The sequence below is a fragment of the Centroberyx gerrardi genome, chromosome 22, assembly GCF_048128805.1.
Source record: "Centroberyx gerrardi isolate f3 chromosome 22, fCenGer3.hap1.cur.20231027, whole genome shotgun sequence".
Taxonomy (NCBI): Eukaryota; Metazoa; Chordata; class Actinopteri; order Beryciformes; family Berycidae; genus Centroberyx; species Centroberyx gerrardi.
Window position 1 is genome coordinate 6,065,912 of NC_136018.1, and position 20,870 is coordinate 6,086,781.

Consider the following 20,870-nt stretch of genomic DNA (forward strand, 5'->3'; position numbering starts at 1 on the left):
AGAAGTAAAAAACCCACAAAAGCTGTGTACACTTGCATATTAAATGACGGAAACGTTTCCAGATAATACATTTATTTGATATGCAAGTGTAGACAGTGTTTGGGAGTTTTTACCTCTATTTCAGAGTATGAAAAGGCAGCGTTTCTTTTAGAGAGAGTTCTAATGCATGACGAACAGAGCCTGTAATGCCAGGTCCACGTCTTGCGCTACCACTGCGTCACCATATCGATGTTATGACAGCTCAAGAAGCCGAAATTATGTCTTTTCTGTTAAGCATGTGCCAAGATTTAACGGTGTAGTCTAAACAGTATCAGCCATACGACGGTGTAACCCAGCACATGAGATACGATAGCAGTCTCAGTGCTGTGGTTCATGATTATGAGCGTAACGTAAACAAAGATTAATATCTTTAAAGTCATAATCCATGAGATTCTCACTTTTTTTTTTTTTGGCAACATCTTTGGTGCTGAGCGGTAATGTGGTGTTTTTGCACTGCACTTCCCAGAGGCAGTCAAACAGTGTGGCCAGTACTGTGACGCCTTTTTCCTTTGACTTTCTTTTGATGAAGTTTGACTTTTTGTAGGTACCGGTCTTTTCTTTGTCTGTTCAGCCATGGTGGCTATCGCTGCTCATGTTATCTACCCAGTTCTTCTATTATTTAGTCCAAACAAACTGCTGTTGCTGCTGCCAGAGACATAAAACGCAAAAAGCATTTTCCCAGAGAAAGACCTACCGGGTGTTTAGAACAGATGTAATGTAAAAGCTTGTAAAAGCTTTTATGAACTGGCTATAGGTTGAATCACTATTGTGTTACATTACTTGGCAATAGAGAGTAGGAAATCAAACATTTATTTATATGAAAATGTCATGTATTATTTCTTTAAGACCAAACTGTTGTTTGGAATGAACTAGAATCAGATTGAGAGAGAAAGGTGTCTGATTGTGTGTCTGTGCATGTGTGTGCATGAGAGCATATGTAAATGTGCCTTTTTTTGTGTCTGTATACCGGACAGACGTGTGATGCGGCGCAGAGCTGTTTGAGAGAGCTGGTGATGAAGCGCAGCAGTGCTATCCCCCTGCTTTCATGCTGGGCTGGCTGTAGACGTGAGAGGAATAGAGAAGACTGGAATGATGGGCCGGATGCTCTGAGGAATGCTGAGGCCTTGCCAAGCTAACAGCAAAGCTCTGACTGCTGCGCTGAGGAGGAAGGAGGACGGACCAGGGCTTCAACCACCACAGTGCAGCATAACACTGCGGAAAAGACAACTTCACCTGCAACATGCAGCTTTATAACGGCAGTAATATCATCTCCCTGCCCAGGCCAAAACGGTGCATTTGATAAGCTATCAATGAGACTACATTTGCTTTTTCAGTGATGAAAAATTAGACCAAGACACTAGGAATCATCAAAGTGCTTCTAGCTTATTTGAATCTGTGAAGAGTGAGGATACATTGGGGAAAATTGGCTGCTCTCATCCTAATTTGATCCCTATTCTAGTGACAGCAGAGCTCCGGAGTTACATGAAAGTAAAAGCGGACAAATGGTTTCTGTGTCATGGTCAGATCACTGTCTGTCTTCCTTTTGTTTCCCTCATAGCCCCACCTGATGTTTCAGCTACACACAGTGCACATCCCGGCAGCGCATACAGTAATGTAAAAGATAAATATGTCTTTCTACACTTACCTCGGCTGCCATTGTCTTCATCCTACAAGAAAAAACAGAGACGAAAAAGATGTCAGATGATTCCTTATTCAATTTCATAGGTTCGAGAGTTTTCCGTAATGAAGACGAAGTGACTGTCCCAGCAGTGAAGGAGGAGGAGAGGATCCAGAGAGGAGGAGAGGAGCGTTCGCTATCATTAAACACAGTTAATTGGAACAAATGCGACAAAGGACACAGGGGGACAAGAGGCGGGGCGGTCCAGAGCGTTACCCGAGAGTTTTATAGAAAAAGCCACATCATAGCCATGTTTGTGTTTTTCCATTTCCTTAGCGCGTAAATCCTTAATTTCCCTCAGAGCGCTGGTTAAAACCCACACGCCTCCTTTAATCCGTACCCCCTCAGTGACACATATGTTCTCCATGTATCCTTTAAGACTCCCTGCTTTCCCAAGGCTTTCCTTAAGACTGTCTGACCCTCTTCAAGCTAACCCCAATAGGCTGAGACTGAGATTACTCAAGAGCTCCAGACCCTAAAAGTAATTACAATGAAATTTGGTGAATGTACAAGGACGAGGATTAGTTTTTTTTTTCTCCCAGTCATGATTGGGTTACGTAATGGAGGACCTGGTTAGGGTCTACAGTAAGTGTGACTGGACAGGGTGAAATTTAAGGTTTCAATTTGAATATTTCCCAGATTCACTCAGCCGTGTCTCATGGTAAGCGGGCTAGAGAAGACTTAGACAGTCAGCTAAAAGCCAGACTAAGTTTTGCAGAGCAATTACTTGCTTTTGTTGTGTAGTTCCATATATCAAAAGCATTATGAATGAGCATAATGCCAGCGGTTACTGCAGGAGACAGGCTGTATTCTGCTTTTACAGAAACTGTCAGTTTTTATGAGAACAAACTCTTGCTAATGGCAGTTCAATGAAAGTTCATAGCAAAACTCTCATATCATAAGATTAAGTTAAAGTGAGATCATAGAAACACAAAGTGGCCCAGATTGGACTTGAAGTCACTGACATATGAGGATGAAAGAGGCCAAAACAACATTGTGATACCCAGGAAGACCTCCAGGGAGAGCCTGCCCATCTATTTGGTTGCACAAATCTCTGAAATATATAAACTGTCGTGCCACAGTTTCTCATCCAAATGTCAGAACCTCAGCCAAAAGCTATAAGAAAGAGAGGGCTTTGTATGAAATCCTTCTTTGCGCACTGAAGAGGTTGTCAAAATACACTTCAGAGCAAAATAAACACAACTTATCCTGAATTATCACTTACAAAAAATCTGACTCCCCCCAAACTAGGGAAGCCGTAATAAGCCTTCAGAAAGATGACTTGAAAACATTTTCCCATTAAAGGAAGCAGTCCTGTAGTATTTACCTAAAGCCCTGTAGACAGTGTCCATTAGGAGGTGGAAGTGCTTTAACATCAGGATTAATGCAAAAGGGCAGCTTGCTGCTGATGTTATCCTGGACGGCTGGCAGACATCCCAGGTGGGATGATACAAGTCAGAGACACTCTGGAAAACCCTTCGCTGTATGACCTTGACATTAAATGACATTACATGTGCATATTGACATTACAAGTCAATAGCAACATTGTGCTGCCCTTTAGTGTAGTCTCAGTGATGAGCACTTAAAGAGTCTGTTCATCTCCCTCTACAGATACTTATGCTACTACCTTCGATACTTTCCCCTTTAGCTATAACAAACCCCATCTCTAAAATACTAGCTGGTCCATGTGTGGTGAGCAGAGGCCGACCTGGGCCAAAAAGATGTTTGAAAATGGATTCAAACAGTTAAATACAAATTTAAATACAAATCTAACTGGACAGAAATTTGAAGAGCCTCAAATATTGATGTTCACTTACATGATGTGTGTTTTCTAAACTAGACTCAATTCAAAATCTCCTAATTTTCCAAATGCAATAAATGCACTGGTATTTGTCTATGGCTATGTTCACACTATAGCTAAAAGTGTCCAATTTCTGTTTTTTTTCCCTCACGTGACACAGATTTTATGTTTTCCAATCAGTGTGAACAGCAAAAAGCTGCATGGAGTCACATTTTTTCAATTCCAATCTGGACCAGCATTGCCATGACAATAAGTAAACCTTACATCATTCACATGACACATTGGTCATAATTTAGGCGCCCACGGCAGTTTGGCTGAACCAGCGTTAGCAAGAAGACAAGAAGACTACTATTAAAATATGGCAATGGTCTGAGATAATTTCATCTGTTTCCAATACAGTTTCACTTTGTTTAAACATTTTGCGACAATGTCTGGAAAGAAGGCAGAGTACTTTATTACATGATATGCGTTACAGAGACAATGTGCCCTCACCTTAAGAGAGGAGTGGACGGCAGACTCAGGCGGGTAGACGATGAAGTGCCGCAGCGTGAAGCCGAAGCCCTGGGAGGTTCGGCGCAGGTGGAGCGTCTTGGGCCCCGGCCAGGAGAAGGGCTCCTCCTCTCCGCCGGGAGAAGCCGTGGCCGACGCCTCGCTCTGATCGCGCCCATCCTTCTGCTTGGCCTGGAGGAAGGACAGAGATGCAGGGAGGTCAGCATTGATCTTAGTTTGGAACATATAGAACCTCTATTTTTTCCAAAACACTGTACAGCATCATGAGTGCATACATTCTGAAAATAATTGGAGAGAAAGATGAGAAGGGAGGGGAGCATTTTAAAAAAGGCTGTCTTTAGTGAGCACAATGGCATTTTGAGTGAGATGTTTGGAATGAAAACATGGCAACCATACTGTTATTCAATAAAAAAAAAACTGGCAGCATATTGCGCCATAGATGATGCATTGCTCCATCTTAAAGAAACCAAGTGTGGCTAAAGAGAGAATGACACATTAACAGTAAAACCACCATTTTCATGTGGTGACTGGTAAGAATAAACCCAGAGTCACATCAAATTACAGTCACTCCACTCACTTCACCCCTGGTAATTATGTAAAGCAAAGTGGCTTTGCTATAACAAAGAAAAGTCTGTTTCCGCGGATGAAACAGCCCATGGGTAAGCATGGACCTTCCTTCCCAATTCCATTTAAAACACAAGAAATCCCCCTGTTGTTGATTCTTCACAGTTATCACAGTAGGGCAGGTTGTTTCTGCCCAATAACAAGGTGTCATTTTGCGGTCAAGGTTTGCGCAGCTCTATGCCTGGTGCTCGGGTAATCAGAGGAGGAAGTACACAACAGAGTTCATTGCAGGTCGCTGGGTTGTAAGGTGTTTGTGTGTTAAGTAATGCTGCGTAAATAATTGATAAAACATTGACACTACAGTATTGACAAATGCAACTTGCAAGAGGCTGCAATTTTCTTTCTCAGAAGTAATAATGTTCAAAACAGCTTCTTCAGCAAGACGTTCTGGTGTGATGTGTAATCCCTGACCTACAATCCTACAAATCAAGTCGAAAAAAAATTGTACAAGCCAGGTGCTCGGCTCTGTCAACATGAACACATGACAGATAGCTGTTGTCACACTGCTATGTGAGTACTATCACAGTGGAGTAGGAGTGGATTTACAGGTAAGGTGGCTTCAAGTGGTACTGATTGCATAAGTAGTTATCACTCTGTAATATATTGTAATACCACCCCCAAAACACACACACACACACACACACACTGAGAGTAGAGTAAACAAAGAGGCAGCCCTTTAAAGTTAGCCCGAATGTGTCACAGAGTTCATAGTATTCCCTGACTCTTAAGGACAGCAATTCTACATAGGAGCGTAAATGAGAAACCCGCCCTGGTCTCCCCTGCTGCTCTGAGCTGTCTGATCAGTGAGAAATGCATCACATTCACTAGAAGCTGTTGATTAGACATCACATGCATTGCGATTTTATATAGTTTCCACAGTTAATCATAGAATCTCTGGTGTGGTTAGTTGAAAATAGTCAAGATGTTGATAAAAGATGCCAAAAAATACAGTCAAATAACTTTGTTCCTGACATTACAGAGACTACTAATCGTGATTAATAACAGTGAAATAGCCTATCTGCCAAAATAGTCAGGATTATCATTTTGGCTGTAATCGTACCGCCCAAAGTTCCACAATGATACATATGGCTTTGGTTATAGCACATTTGGGGCTGAGGAGGGCTATTTGGCATGTCTGCATGATGACAGACTTATCTTCTACATTCCTTTGTACCTACTATGACTAACACGGGATAAAAACAACCCCAAAATACCGACTGCTCTCCGCTTGCATAACGCGTCACCCTAAGTTTATGCCTACATAACACAACACATGCTGCACATCAGCCGTAGCCATCGTACAGTAAATGTTCTATTACAAAAGCTGTTTATGAGGAAAAGGGCTTTACTTCGGTCTCAAATGGCAACTGTAACTAAGCAGAAAATACAGTGAGTCACTTGAGTCTACGTCCATGACCATCTTTTCCTGAAGATGATGTTACGAGACCTAAGAAAAACACACACACACACACACATGCAGAGGTACTGTAGACAGACAAATCATAAGCAAACCAAAAAAGAGCTTGCACTGTGATATGGGTCAATGACACAAGATGCCTTTTTTTGTCCAAATCCATTATTTTACCCAAACATATTAAAGAAACACATGATGTAGCCTAATATATTCAATTATTCTGCAATGAATACTTCATACAAACTTCATTCATTTTCTTGAAGAGTAATTCATTTTTGGTGTTCCAAGTCCAAAAATGTCAGGTGATGCAAGAGTCCAAACATACAAGAGGGGAACAAAACTTTTCTCAATACAATTCTTAATCTAGGCTAATAGTTATATGCATTTTAGGCACTACAGTGATTGAAGTTTTCAGTGGGAGTAAATACAGTGAAAAGGCATTATTTCAATTTTTTTATATGGTTGCACCACTTGACATTTTCTGGGTGGTAAGGTACATTCATGAGGACTTCAAACTGCTTTTTAAATCCATTTTGGTCAGAATTTCTTTTCCTGGTCAGACTTTTCCTGTAACGTTACCATAAACACACATCAGAAAACTCTTCTGTGATTCTTAATCACAACAACTCTATAATAGCGGTGTCAATGAGAAAGCCATTCTGATGTCTCCTGCTGCTCTGGGCTGTCTGAGCAGCGAGACTTATGTCACATCCATCATCAAAATAACGGTGGAGTCGAACCGCGGCACCGCAGGGCGTGCGTTAGCGGTCGTCGCTAACACCACCACAGTGACTCTGGGCCAGGACGGCCTGCCAAGAGCCTCAGCCTCAACCCAGCTCTCTCTACAGGCCTTTTTCCCACCAAAATACATCTTAGGGACGGGTCCAAAACAAAGCCATTCTCTCCACCGCCCTTCTCTCTTTTCTCTGGGTCTCCTTGCCCTCACAAACTCTCCAAGCTTCTCTATCCACACCTCTCCTCCTCCTGTCTGGGAGCAGCAGATGTAGAGGCCTCCGGAGAGTGGGCTGGGTGTGGGCTTAATGGGACGACTGGTGAAATCACCACCAAATACCCCGTGGTGTGGGCCTGGAAATTCTCCACAGTCCACAATGTAGCTGGGAAAGAAAATGAGGAGAGGAGAGGAGAGGAGGAGAGGAGAGGAGAGGAGAGGAGAGGAGAGGAGAGGAGAGAAGAGAGAGGAGAGGAGAGGAGAGAAGAGGAGAGAAGAGAGAGGAGAGGAGAGGAGAGGAGAGGAGAGGAGAGGAGAGGAGAGGAGAGGAGAGGAGAGGAGAGGAGAGGAGAGGAGAGGAGAGGGGAGGCTGACACAATCCCGCTTGGTCCTCAGTTGTTTGTTTTGATTCCATGCTTAAAATTTCATGTTGAGTTACGCAATAGCTAAGCCATTAGGCACAAATGCCCTGTTTGGTGCGTGTGCACACATGTACACACACATACGCGCACAAACACACACACACACACACACACATTTTCCATCTCTATATATAACATGTTATACTCTATAATAATTATAGAGCAAGAGAAGCAGCAGCATTGCGCAGTGTGGAGGTAAACTATGGCTGTGTAGCACTGCAGTAACACACTATAGGTTTCCACTACCACCAGTTCCAGTAAAAAAACTGAGACTCATGTTCAAAAGGTAATTCAACTCCAAACAAACCCACACAGTCATCTCAATAATATATACTGGCATTGCCCACTTATGCATGCCATCTATTCATCAAAACAGTATCCATTATGTGCATATTGAGGGTTTGATCTGTGTGCTGCCATATGGCGCTGTAGCCCGCAGGACGGTGCATTTGCATGCACATTTGTGTTTGTTTATGTATGTGAGACCAGGACTTTGTGTGGATTTGAATGGCATTACCTGTGGACCCGGCTTTTCTCCACAGTTTTTTTAGTCTGTGAGTCACTCCTGGGTGGCTGACCTCATGGATCTACCTCTCTCACTCCTTCTCCTCATCTCCCTCCCTCTGACCACAGGCCACTGTTCTTTAAAATTACTCACCCTCATTCAATTCATCATAGGAAAATATGTCTCCAGTCCCCCACTTAGGTCCATAACTCAACAATGGCTGACTTCATTCCAATAAGGTACAGTGCACGCCGCATATAGAAAAAGTAAAAATACATAAATCGCTGTGGCTGATATTTTAGAAGACGAAGAAAACACTGAGAATTTGAGGCTAAACCGCATGGGCAGCCACACATGCACAACTGGAAAAAACACTATTGTCCTCTGAAAATATACAGCAAAGCGTCTTTCAGAATCCACCATGGGGACCAACAATAAACGAAACCTAAAACCTCAACACACACACAGACACACTCGCATTACAAAAGATATCGGTCAGTGAAACAGGACTACCCTGCCGCTGGAGAGCAGGATGACGCACACAAAATTCCTGAGACAGCACAACAAAGTGTAGCCGCCCCTAACCTCTCCACCCCTCTCAAATGCTTCCTATGTAAACCTATATGCCTCTGCCAGCCACTGATAGCGCTTCAACGCATATTTCAGCCAGTCAGGGTATTCCTAAACGCCCCAACTGTACGCTTGTCTAGCCTCAAAATGTCAAATAGCAAATGTCAAATCGCAAAACATGTGTCCCATACCTAACTAACCTTACCCTAGATCGGACACAGTTCCTTCTAGAGGCTTCTCGAAGCCTGGCCCAGGACACACTGCGGTTGGGGCTGGTGAGCCCCAGCTCCACCTCTCCCCAGTAGGCTCTGGCCAACAGCTGGAACCAAAGGCAGTAGGGCTCCGACAGGCAGCCGTCCACTCCAGCCAGCCGAGCCCAGGGACAACCTCCGGACGATGGGGAAGGAGAGAGGGAGCAGCACCCCTCAGCATCCGCATCCACATCCCGCAGGTCTGGGCAATCCTTCAGAGGCAGCGGCTTACAGCCTGGAGGTAGCCCATTCCTCTGGGCCAGCATGGCATAGCCAAGGCTGAGGTGGTGGGACCAGATGGCAGAATGGATGAAAACTAACAATACTATCCACAAGATACCTGTCCCTCAAAAATGCTCCAGTTTCTGTGTCTTTTGGTTCCTCTTTTCTTCTGGATTGTCCACTTCCAGTGTCTTTGGTTGCCTCCGTTTTGCTCCCTCTCTCGTTCGCTCTGTCTTTTTCTCTGTGTTCTGCTCTCAGCTTGGAGAAACGGGGCTGTTCCTCTGGGCGTCCCACAGACACATGATGTTTCCACTCAGCCGAGGGGAGAGCACAGCGGCTGAGTGCACTGCAGAGAGCCTGGGCCGACTGACTGACGCACCCACCCACTCACCACACAAAACTCTCTCTGAAGTATGCGCACACACACACACACACACACACACACATACATACACACACACACATCTGGTCGGGCGGCCTGAAGTGAGCTCTCTTCCCTTCCTGTCTCCTCCATCTTTCTCTCTCACTCACCTCTTCCGCTGTCAACCTTTTAAAAGTTTTAGCTGTTGTGCGCTCGCCAACACAGGCACACGCTAATGCGCACGTGTCAACGCTAATAAATAAATCATAAGAACAAATAAACACACATACACACACACATACACACAAGAGACATTCAAAATGTTGGAACTTTGGAGTGTAGAGGGGGATGCAGGCAGCACAGAGCTGCTATCTGGCTGGAGACAGGAATAACTTAAATTGTTTTCACAGTCCCTGGAAGAAGTGAGGCTAATGCTGATAAGGCGGCATATGGGCTCTGTGAAATCTATAAGGCAAGAAAATGTTCAACCAGCCCACTGACCCTAACATGCCTACAGCTCGTCTGGCGACAACAAAGGACTCCTGGCTGGGCGGCAGGGTGGCCTCGTGGTTAGAGAGACTACCAGGAAAATACCGGTGTCATTTAAACTTATGTACTTTTACTACTGTCTATGTCTAGGTTACATTTCCCCCAATTACGTAATGCATGCTGTATGTAATTAGATTTACTTGTTTAAGGTAATTTTTAAAATACAAACTTTATAATGTGAAACCTAGCTTGAAATTAACTGCTGTCTCAGCTAACAAAGGCGCCCCAAATAAAAGACATAAATGTGACAATAAAGTTTATAAGGCGATGTGTTTTGAGGGATTATTTCGTGTCAGGGACTTACATTTCTTCTTGTGGGAGTCAGGTGATTGACAGGAAGCAGCGTGTAACATAATGGGCGTTATAATATGAAAACACTCATTTTGAGCACAAAACCAAATTAAAGCTTAATGTTTACTGTGATGGATTATCTAGCTTGGTCAATTTCAAGTGTGTGGAAGTTGTTTTTCATACTGTACAAGAATGAATGGCAGCAAATGGCTTCATCTGAAGGGAGGAAAACAAGCGCTGATATTTCCAACTACACTGACTGTCTGCAGACAAACCCAGAATAATGTAAAGGAGAGGGGCAACGTAGACAACTGGCACAAACTTAAAAAAACACAGATATTATCCTTCAACCAAAACTTTACATGTTTAATCCCGGAAACAGTCAATGTGTCCACCAACAACCAAAGTCTTATTGAGCAAGACAATGAAACCCTACCTGCTCACTCTGAGTAATTTGCTCTGAATTAGAGCCTCAGCTAAATGTAAACTTTAACCACCCATTCTCCCTTCACCCTCTCCTTGGTGTATTGCATAAGAGGCAAGGGGAACACCTCTTTAATGTTTCGAGGGAAACAAGCTCCACGGAGGCTTGGCAACTGCCTTTATTTTAAGACCAGTGAGATGGCTGGGAGCGGGACAGACTCTGCCCTGATACCTTTTAGTGAAGCTCTCTGGTAGGGAGCGGGGCCAATACATCAACTTAATATTTAATCACATTTTCAACTCAGGGCCCTCTGGAGCATTTTCGCTGCTCCAACAACAACAGCATGACTCATGACGTGCGATTATATGGCCTGTTGCTAAATGTTGAATAAGTCTACGTAACATTACTTAAGGAAAATTGATCTGTCATTTAGTCCACTCAATATATTGCTTTCACTATGGCAGCAGGATGACTTAGTAGCAAGAGAGACTGTCCCATAACCAACAATTTACAGGTTCAGTTCCCACAGCAGCCAATGTGTGTCCATCAACAGTTGCGGTGGATTGTACGTTGCTCCGGATGAGAGCATCTGCTAAATGGCGAAAATGTAAATACCAATCTATTTTGATTCTGAGGAATATTTGCCACCCGAGACAGCGGCGGCCGTGAAAACAACATCAGGAACCCAGCAGTGGAATGTTCCCGCTCAGCATTTGGTTATGAGCATCTTGTTACCACATTCACTCAACTCAATATAGCATGTGGTATTCCGTATGGAAAAGACAGCAGAAATAGAAATAGACAAACCCTGCCGGCTCAGACATTTGAGTTATGGAAGTCAAAACAAGGGTTAAGTCTCATAAGAACGGCTATATATACGAGTGCTGTATTGTCTATAAGCGAAGATTGGAAAAAGTCGTCAATGTGTTGTTTCCATCTTTGCAGAGCTTTACAACACAGTCCACATCGCCTTCCAAGGTACAATTTCCAGCCAAACAACACTGTTTACCTACACTAATACATTTCAGACCGTTATAGGACTTCAAACCACATCATATATGTCTCCGGATTCCTTTAAATCTAAAACACATGATAAGAAAAAGATCCCGAGGCAGGGTGTGGAAACTTGAATAGCATTCCTGTTGGCTAGGAAGTGGATTTGGTGCCATGCAGACACAAAAACTAGACACGCTGCCCAGAAATATTATGCCGTTGCCATGACAACAAACCAGACCACAACAATGTCGGCCATTGGACCGGGGTGTTCTCCATGGGCACTCATGTGACTTCATGGTTTGTCTATGTGTGTGCGTCTGTGTATGTGTAGCTGTGTGTGCGCTTATGTGAGAGACAGAGTGGGTGAGAGTGTGTGTCTTGTATGTGTTTGAGTGTGTGTGTGTGTGTGTGTGTGTGCATATTTGGGCCTTACTAAGGACAGCAGACAGTGTTAAGGGGGAGAGGTGAGGCCTGAAACTGGCCATCCGTCTCACTTCCTCTGAAGCGCTTTGATGTGAACGAGCGCTGAGGTCGACGGTTATCCTCCAGACTTACCGCACATTCAAGCTACGGAGGGACTTGCTTGCTATGGATCGATGTGCAAATACAGAGCACAGTGAAAGGCAGGATTTATATGTGTGTGTTCTGGACTTAGCTGTGCTCTGTTTGTTTTACTAGTGGGGAAACTGGGTCATGTTTTAGTCTGTGCAGAATGGATGCAGCATTAAGGATATAATTCGGGTCATCTCAGGTACTGTAGCTGCAGAGTGCAGTAAGAGGAGCCATGTTTTGGCGTATTAGTGAATTACAGACCGCACAGGCTTTGTCTGTTTACATTGACAGCTGGCATCTCAACGCACAAGGCCTATCTGAACAGCACACGAACAATACATAGAAATTAGTGCCTAGGGGCGTCCTGGTGGCTCAGTGGTCTAGGGCGCATACCATGTATAGCCTAAGCGACGTCCTGGGTTCGGACCTTTGTCGTGTGTCATCCCCCTCTCTCTCTCTCAGTCTTTCCTGTCTCTCTGTACTTTGTACTGTCTAGGCGAAAATGCCCCAAAAAATAATAAGAAATTAGTGCCTAGAAAAATATAGGTGTCTCAGCATCATTGCTGGTTAGCTCACGCTCTTATGTTCCAACATGCAGCCCTTTAGTTGGAAGAACAGGTTTACGGGATGGTGGCCATGTTCAAACACACTATAAAATGGACATGGCTATTAACACCGGCTAGGAAAATGCTTTGAAGAAGTTTATGAGACTACAGAAGGGTGTGAATTGTAAGCATCGGTGTCCATCCAAGAAAAACAACAAGAACGAATAATATCAGTGTGGGCCAACCCACAAAATCAACTTGAGTGTGGCCACAGACGGCTGTGAAATTTAACCCACTGGTGAGGAAGGCTGTCCTCCGACCGACTGACTGGCAGACCGAGGGCTTAGTGATGTGTTGAATGCCTTGCAACTTTCAAGACGTCTTTGTAGCTCCCCTTGTTGTCGTCTCTCTCTGTGCCGCACCATTCATGGCCGGGCGCAACATACTACAAGCTGGACTTGGATGTCCCCCTGCTGATAACTCTGCAAATGGCCTTGTGGCTTCACGCAACATCACATGCAGGGCCAAAGGCAACATCCAAACTGTGGTTGTGGTGAAATAAAGACAGGGATGGAGAAATCGACAGGCTTTTAGGAGCTGCTCTGGGTTTTTTAAGACCCCTTATGAGTTTGTAAACTGAAATTACATTAGTGCTGTGCTAAAACACCAGCGGAGAAAGAAGTCTGCTTTGTGGATTTGGAAAGGAAAGAAAGAAGCAAAAATTTGGGGGGATTTGAGGAAAGTTGCTTATAATTGCTGTTCAATCATTTACATTTAAGGCAGTTAGCTGACACTTTTCAAAATCCTAAAGATAACAGCCAAAGTTGTGTTCCCAGTGAAACAAATTTCAGATGTTTGCATTTCTGGTGAATACAAAACAATGGAAAACAGGTTGTTTCGTGATGCTGTTTCATTTTAATCCACTCAAATCTTGGAGTCTAGGATTTATTAGCTGATTATCTGCAGCTCTGATTTGTGTAACAATGGAAACAAGGCCCAGGCTCCGAAGCCAGCAGGGTTGACAGGATCGCTGGATGGGGATTAAAAAACATAAGACAGCAACAGGACTCTAAGAACAACAAGAAGTAATTTTGATGCCTCAAATTTGTGTGTGTGCGTGTGCGTCTGGCTAAGTTTATGTATTTGTGGCTGTGAATGTGCGTGCGTGTGTGTGGTAGAGAGAGCGAGAAGAAAAGAGAAAGTCTTGCGGGAGGATTAGGCTCGATTCGGGGGCGGCTTTTCAAGACTCCTGCCGGGTGTAAGATCTAATCTGGACATGCTGCATCTGGGCTCCGCGAGGTATGGCTTACTGTAACAAAGGACTGGCTAATGAGGGCCAGGGAACAGCCTGCCCCCGCTACGCACCCACACCGCTGCGCACCCTTAAAGCCCCTCTTCATACTGGCCTCAGGGGGCACCGAGGGGTACAGGCCCCACAATCGGCTGCCCTGGGGAGGCAGCAGGCTGTCCGGCGCAGAGCAGGCCGATATTGAAGCAGATTGGTTTTGTTTCAGGCCCAGATAAGTGCCTCAGTCTGTTTGAGCTTGGGAGGCAATGGTGGAGTCAGGTACTGTATATGAGGGGCTATAATAGAATTTTACTGCCCATCATCTGCCAATGCTGAACACTGGGGAGTGGAAGGGAGGTGGGGGGGATTGTGGGTATACAGATACAAAGCGAGACTTTCTTTCCTGCAGGGGTGGTAAGAAAGGCAGAGAGATTGAGTGAGAGAAAGAGAGTGAGCAAGAGAAAGAAAGAAACCTGCTCAGAGCTATTTGCAGTTAGGAAAATTGTTAATTATCTGCTTAAACAAGGGGAAGCAGAAGTGTAAAATAAAGCTGAGAAACCTGAAACAGGCTGCATAGCAAGCTGGGTTTCCCCTTCTGTTGGCTAAATAAGACAAAATAAAACTTTTGTGGCAAGTTATATAAAAAAACATCCTGACAAGGATGCATTCAAGTAAAACAGTTGAAGCATTGAATACACAGGGTTGGTGTTTTACTTCAATGCACTGTAAGTATATGACATTAAAAGTGTAATGAGTACAGTGGTGTAATGAGTACAGTGGTATCCACTGCAGAAGTCCCCTATCCTGCTTTTGTCCTACTTCTATATGCAGATAAATCTTTCTTGAAAATTACACAGTAGAACCAATTTAGTATAATTTAAAACAAAACTCTAATGTCTTTAAACCACCAATGACTAGAGCATTCCTTCTAAGTTCCAACGGCTGAAAAGAGAGCAAAACTTGACTTTTCATACTGTCCTTCTTGGGGATAGAGCAAAAGTTCAACATTAGTTCAGCAAACATGCAGTAAAAAGTAGGACTTTTACAATGGCTATATCTATATATAGTCATGTACATTTTCATTCCAAGGAGGAAGCTACGGTTTCTTTTAATTCTGACTCAGGAATAGGTCATGATGCAACAAATCTCACAGCTACCATTTCAAGTCTACAAGACTAAAACTACAATGACTTGCAAGTTCTTATGCATGCTTTTGTTGTGAGGAGGAAGTTGGCTAGCTATGGTTTCTTCTAATTTCAGGAAGTATCCAACTCAAAAATAAGTCATGACGCAACATCTCCAAAAACTACCAGTTTACCTCACTGTGACTCACCCCCACGACACATTTAAGAGCGAGTGCATCACTTCTATTCCACTGGCAAAAACAACCAAAATTCACACTTTGCTATGGAGACCATCTGTGTGGCTCAGAGGACAAATACAGCACCAAACTTCCACAGTCTGCCAAGGCATGGAGAGTGAAAAAAGGGGGATTTCCTTCAAGACCGAGCAGAAGCTTGCAGTGAGGAGAGGCTGCATGGGGTGGACCACTCACCCTAAAACTACCGGGGAAGACAAAAGCCTTGAGCCCAGGGGGGGGTTCGCGTGAGCAAGGCGTATTAGCGAGCTGCCCAGTGAAGGAGCCCTGCTTGATCTGGGCAATTGTCTCCGGAGGTCCCCAGACACCTCCAGACAAATGCCTCTGCCAATCAAGCATTCAGTAGCCAGCTCATTCACTCCTCGGCAGCTGCTCTCAGACAGCGAAAAAAGGAGCAAATATGTTTCTGATGACAGCCCCGCCCCACCCCAACTCACACTTCTAAAAAAAAAAAAAAAAAAAAACCTCTTTCTGCCGATGTTTAATTATTGCATCCTTCTCCGCTCTCAGACAGTTTCCCTCAGGGAGAAACCACATGGTGAAGGAGAGGTGAGAAAAGAAAGAGCACCACGGCTCTTGAATGTTAAAGATCAGCAGAAAGCGCTGATGAAGATGCAGTTAGACAGTCTGTAAGACTTTCTTGTACAATCTTCAGAGGGTAAAAACATGGAGGTACTGCAGGATACATAGGATACCACTGTGCATCCAGAATCCCCCCACACCAAAAACCGCCCATGTCTGGAAACTCAGCACAGATATCATCAATCAGACGCAGACACACGTAGACAAACATCTGATTCAAGAGTCTAGGCTACTAAGGTGCGAGAATAGGACCTATGGACTGGCCTTTCCACCCTGAATGTAAACTAACTCACTCAGGTTTTCCAGCGCTCTGAAAGGCCCCTTTAAGAAACTCTCTGTGACGCTGCCGTTAGCCAACGTGTGCTTCATAAAGAGCCTATATAGCAGCAGTGTAAGTCGATCTTGGAATCCCTTGGCTGGGGTTTTGAGGTTGGGCCGGTGTAGACTCAGAGGGAGGCCAGGGGTGGAGGGTCCGCTCATTCCAGACGCATGCCTGACAGATGTATAATTGCGGCGTAATGGGTGACAACACACATGGAGAGCCAGACAGATACGCATAGCTTTCTGGTGCTCAGCCTAATCACTCCTCATTCATTAAGATGAGATAGGATAGTCTAGGTTGTCCCCCTAGCTAAACTGGTGGAGCAGGAGTTAATGTGATTGAATATATGCAAACAGAGCTGTATGATGAAAAGTAAATCGGGCTGGCTTAATGAAGGGCTGGCATGCATTGACCGTCACATGCATGCAATCATAGTATGGCAACAAGTGAGGCTAATAGTGAGTAGGTCATCTACTCTGATTACACCATTTTAAAACCAGATAAATGCTCGGATGAGATTAAAGTGATTTTGCGTGACTGTTTTACATGTGAGAATGCCATTATACACTTTAGATTTAATCCACAAGGTTTAATCCTGCATCTGAACATATTTTGATCATTCAGAACATAGGCTAATGCTTGTCTTGAAACTGTTGACATTGATTAGTTGAATACCTGAACACACACACACACATGCACACGCACACAAGCGCGCAAACACACACGGCATACCAAACATGTTATCTCCTGTGTTCGGCCCGGCTATTTTGGTAGGCTGGTGAAATATTCACAACCACCATTTAAAATTCATGAGCGGCTGGAGAGATTCTCCTCAACTCTAAAAATACTATTCAACGTGATGGAATATGAAATATTCATCTCGATATGAAGCCCCTTTCCCATGTCTGGCTCTCCCTGGTTTACCTCTCGCTCACGTGCGACGGCTGTAACATGGGTTTTGGTAGCAGCAGCTGCTATTCTCTTGATTGAAATTACCATTATCGTTGAAAGTAATCTCACATGATAGAAGGTTTACACACAGCTCTGCAGGAGAAAGAGGGATCTGCATGCAAGGCTGTCTCATCACTTGCCAGGCGTTTGATCTCTGATGTGATTTCTTCATGCCTTTTTTCTAGTAGGCACGCCTTACTAACAACACACGGGATACTGCAAAAGGAGGCCTTTGGTAGCTTCTATTGGTATTCTGCATGTAGTATTCTGGTAGGTTTATAAGTTAATAAGTTAATAAAGGCAAACATTCATACATAGATTCTGAAAGACATTTTAATCGGCAATAATAATGCCATTGCGTTATTGGAAATGTATTCACTGGACTGTAACAGATTTGGAATGGGACAGATCTGGTATTGGTTATGAAGAGAGGCAGCCTGCGCTGGAGCCAACACTGATGAGGGCTCTGGGACACACCCTTTAAACAACACACACACATACACACAGCCCCGGGCTGACCAAGAGCTGTAAATTACACTGCTATTATGATCCAGCGAAAGGGAGTGAGAGGAAGAACGAGGAGAGAGAGAGAGAGAGCGAGAGGGGGAAGACAGAATGAGAGAAACAGACGGAGAAAGAAAAAGCAAGAGGAAGAGTGAAAGAAAAAGTAATAATGTGCGCTCTGAGTCATTGTGGATGCCTGTACTGTCTGAGAGAGGAATGATGGTCCTTGGAAACTACCATGGTGCTTTCCCCCTGTGTAAAGGCCTGAGTTGAAGCACATGGATCTGCCCTCCCCTCCTCCTCCTCTCTCCTCTTCCTCTTCATCCTTCACTCTCCTGCCAATGGGTGTGTCCCTTGAACTCGCCTTTTCCAGGCGCCCTTTACTGCACTTCATCAGACCTCTGATTAAAGCCGCAGTGGCTTCATCACTTAAGAACTCACTGGGTGACATCACTCTGCTTCTACTCAAAACGACTGTGGTGGCGTTTGATTGTAAGGACTCACAAAGCCCTGTACTCCCATAGTTGTTACATGGTTCAGATCCCAGTTTTGCAGCTAAGCCCGATGTATCACCACACAGCAAATCAACTGCAACACTTCTTACAGCTGTATTTTACCAAATCCAGCGGCATGGCATGAGAAAAGCAAACAAGATTCCCGAGATAAGATCATGCAGTTCATTTTCAGTTCCATTGAAAAAGGGTTTTATTGACATGTCTGTCATCGTGAACGGTGATTTCTGGTTGCTGCAGGGAAAGGCGTTCCTCCTGAGCTGAGTTGGCAGCTTCCAGGAGAGGATACAGGTCTGATTTATGTCCCAAGTAATACTGTGGATCAGCTCAGCTGTAATCAGGGAGGTTTTTTTTACGTCATGTCTGTGCTGCTGTCTGCTGTCAGCTGGCGCTCCTCACTAAGGGGAAGAGTCACTTTGAAGACAAGAGGGGTTTGGGCTGGAGCCAGGAAGCTTGGCCTGGGGTTAGGACTAGAACTGGGTCTAAGGGTGGGAACAAAGATGGGGATAAGAACCCGAGGTAAGCAGCTGGGAATAGAGATGGGAATGGAGAATAAATTTGCCGAGTGTCCCTGGTAGAAAAGGTGGAGCCAGCGGTATTTTGGCTGACTGAGACAGAGCGGTGGATTCAAGGCGGAGCAGCGCAATAAAGATGAATTGAGAGCCGGGAGAGGCTTCGGACCACAGGGAGTTGTGAACGGGACTGGACGGTTCATAGCTGTCGCTAATGACTGCCAGGCCCGCCGTTCAGAGTTGGGGTTCAAGAGAGTTTGTGTGACCCACTGCAGATGCAGAGACAGACAGAGAGACAGACATGGGATTTATACAGGGCGGGGCAGGTGTGACCAAACAGTAATGTCCTGTATTAGCTGAGGAGAGAAGAATGTCGCCTTTCAGCTGAGCAATCGCGTCACTCCATGGAGAATAGTTCCCTGCTGGTGAGGGGCTGGTGCTAGGATCATGTGTGTGTGTGTGTGTGTGTGTGTGTGTGTGCCTGCATGCCTCGCTGTTTGATGTCCATTTGCGTGTATGAACAAGAAGTCAGGAGCATGTGATTTATTGACAGACATCTTACATCCACTTAGTGAAAGGTTCCTCTCAATTCATTCAATAAAACCCCGCCACACAAATATCAAAACAGATCAAAGCATGCTTTCAGTGTTGACTGTAGCACCACCTCCTTTAATGGCTGACATCAGAGGCTCTTTAGCCCTACAATAGTCCTTGCCTTTCTTAGGCCTGTTCCGTTCTGTTCTCCGTGTGTCTGTCCAACAAAACCCAGTTATGTAATGAGGACCTGGGCCAGATGAACTGAAGAAAAGACTATTTAGCTCTCCCCACCTCTCTCCCTGCGGCGTGGAGCAGCTCAGCCATGATTCACTGGAATGTTTTCCTCCCCTGTTTGTCCAGGGGGGCCAAGTCCCCACAGCCGCAGGGCCGGCGAGTCAGTACTGTATATGTGTGTGTGTGTGTGTGTTTGTCTGCCTGTCTGTCTACATCTTCTTAATCTAGGCTAAATGAGTCCAAGTTCACTGATGAGTAATCCTTTAGTAGAACCACTTAACAACAAGCGCCCTTTTGCGCTCTTTTGATTATTTTCTCGGTAATACACACCTTTTCCTTAACTTCTGAGGAGTCGAGGAACATTATTGTGGCATTAAAGGGGCATCTTGCCCTTGCTTGTTATTGGAAGATAGCCAAATGGATAAAGTATTCTGTGACATTTTCATATAAATAAATATACATTTTTCTAGTCTCTATCACCGATTGATATAACACAATAGTGATTCAATCTATATGCAGTTCATGAAAGCTTTTTTTCTCATTTACTGTTCTAAACACCTTGTGTCTGGAAGGTCTTTGCAGGGAAAAATCCTCTGATGCACAGGAAATATTCTGTAATATTACCGGAAGCAGCAACAGTGGTCTGTTTGGAAAAAATAGAAAAAGAACTGAGTAGTTAGCATGAGCAGCAATAGCCAACATAGCTGAACAGACGAGAAGAGAAGAGCGCCACCTACAGAAACTCAAACTTTGTCAACAGAAATCCCAGCAAAAAGCCAGAACTGACCACACTGTTTGATTGACAGGTGATCTCTAGGAAGTGCAGAGGAAAAACACTGCACCAATGAGCGCTTAGCACCAAAGATGTTAAAGACAGCCAATGTGTCCATCAACAGTCATGTGTCCTCCTCCTGATAAACAATCCTTGACCAAGACGCTGAACTCACACCTAAAATGTAAATGTAAAGGCTTTACCATTGCAGCATGGACTCTAATGCCTAAAGGCATCATGTGGAAAGGCAGGATGGCATGGCTGAGAACGGCCAGCACACCAAACCATACATGTGATATTCCAGACACTATAGTCTTTGCTAGTGCCAGTATGATAGGCACAATGTGTAGAGTTACAGCGGCAATCACAGCAGTGAATGCAAGTGCTGAAAACCCCTACTCACTCACTCACCAGCCCAGACTGTTACTCACCTGGGTGCAATTACACCAGGTAGTCCGCTGACGTCAAGAGCAGCCAAGAAATGACTCTCTTCTACAGTGCAGTGGGAGGATTTCAGTCCTGGCCTTTGATAAATTAGACTGTGTAGGTTGAAAGCATATGTTTTCAATGGCCAG

At 44.5% G+C, this 20,870-nt stretch overlaps 1 protein-coding gene across 2 annotated transcripts in view; it reads right to left on the reverse strand.

The window, feature by feature from the left end:
- arhgap21a (Rho GTPase activating protein 21a) overlaps window positions 1-20,870 on the reverse strand; it is a 76,859-nt gene that overhangs the window by 34,498 nt on the left and 21,491 nt on the right. For both annotated transcript variants that reach the window (XM_071895429.2, XM_071895428.2), the window contains exons 2-3: window positions 4,011-4,199; window positions 1,685-1,706 (exon numbers count right to left, since the gene is read on the reverse strand). In XM_071895429.2, coding sequence (XP_071751530.2) covers window positions 1,685-1,706; window positions 4,011-4,199 — 211 coding nt within the window. The remainder of the gene's footprint in view (window positions 1-1,684; window positions 1,707-4,010; window positions 4,200-20,870) is intronic.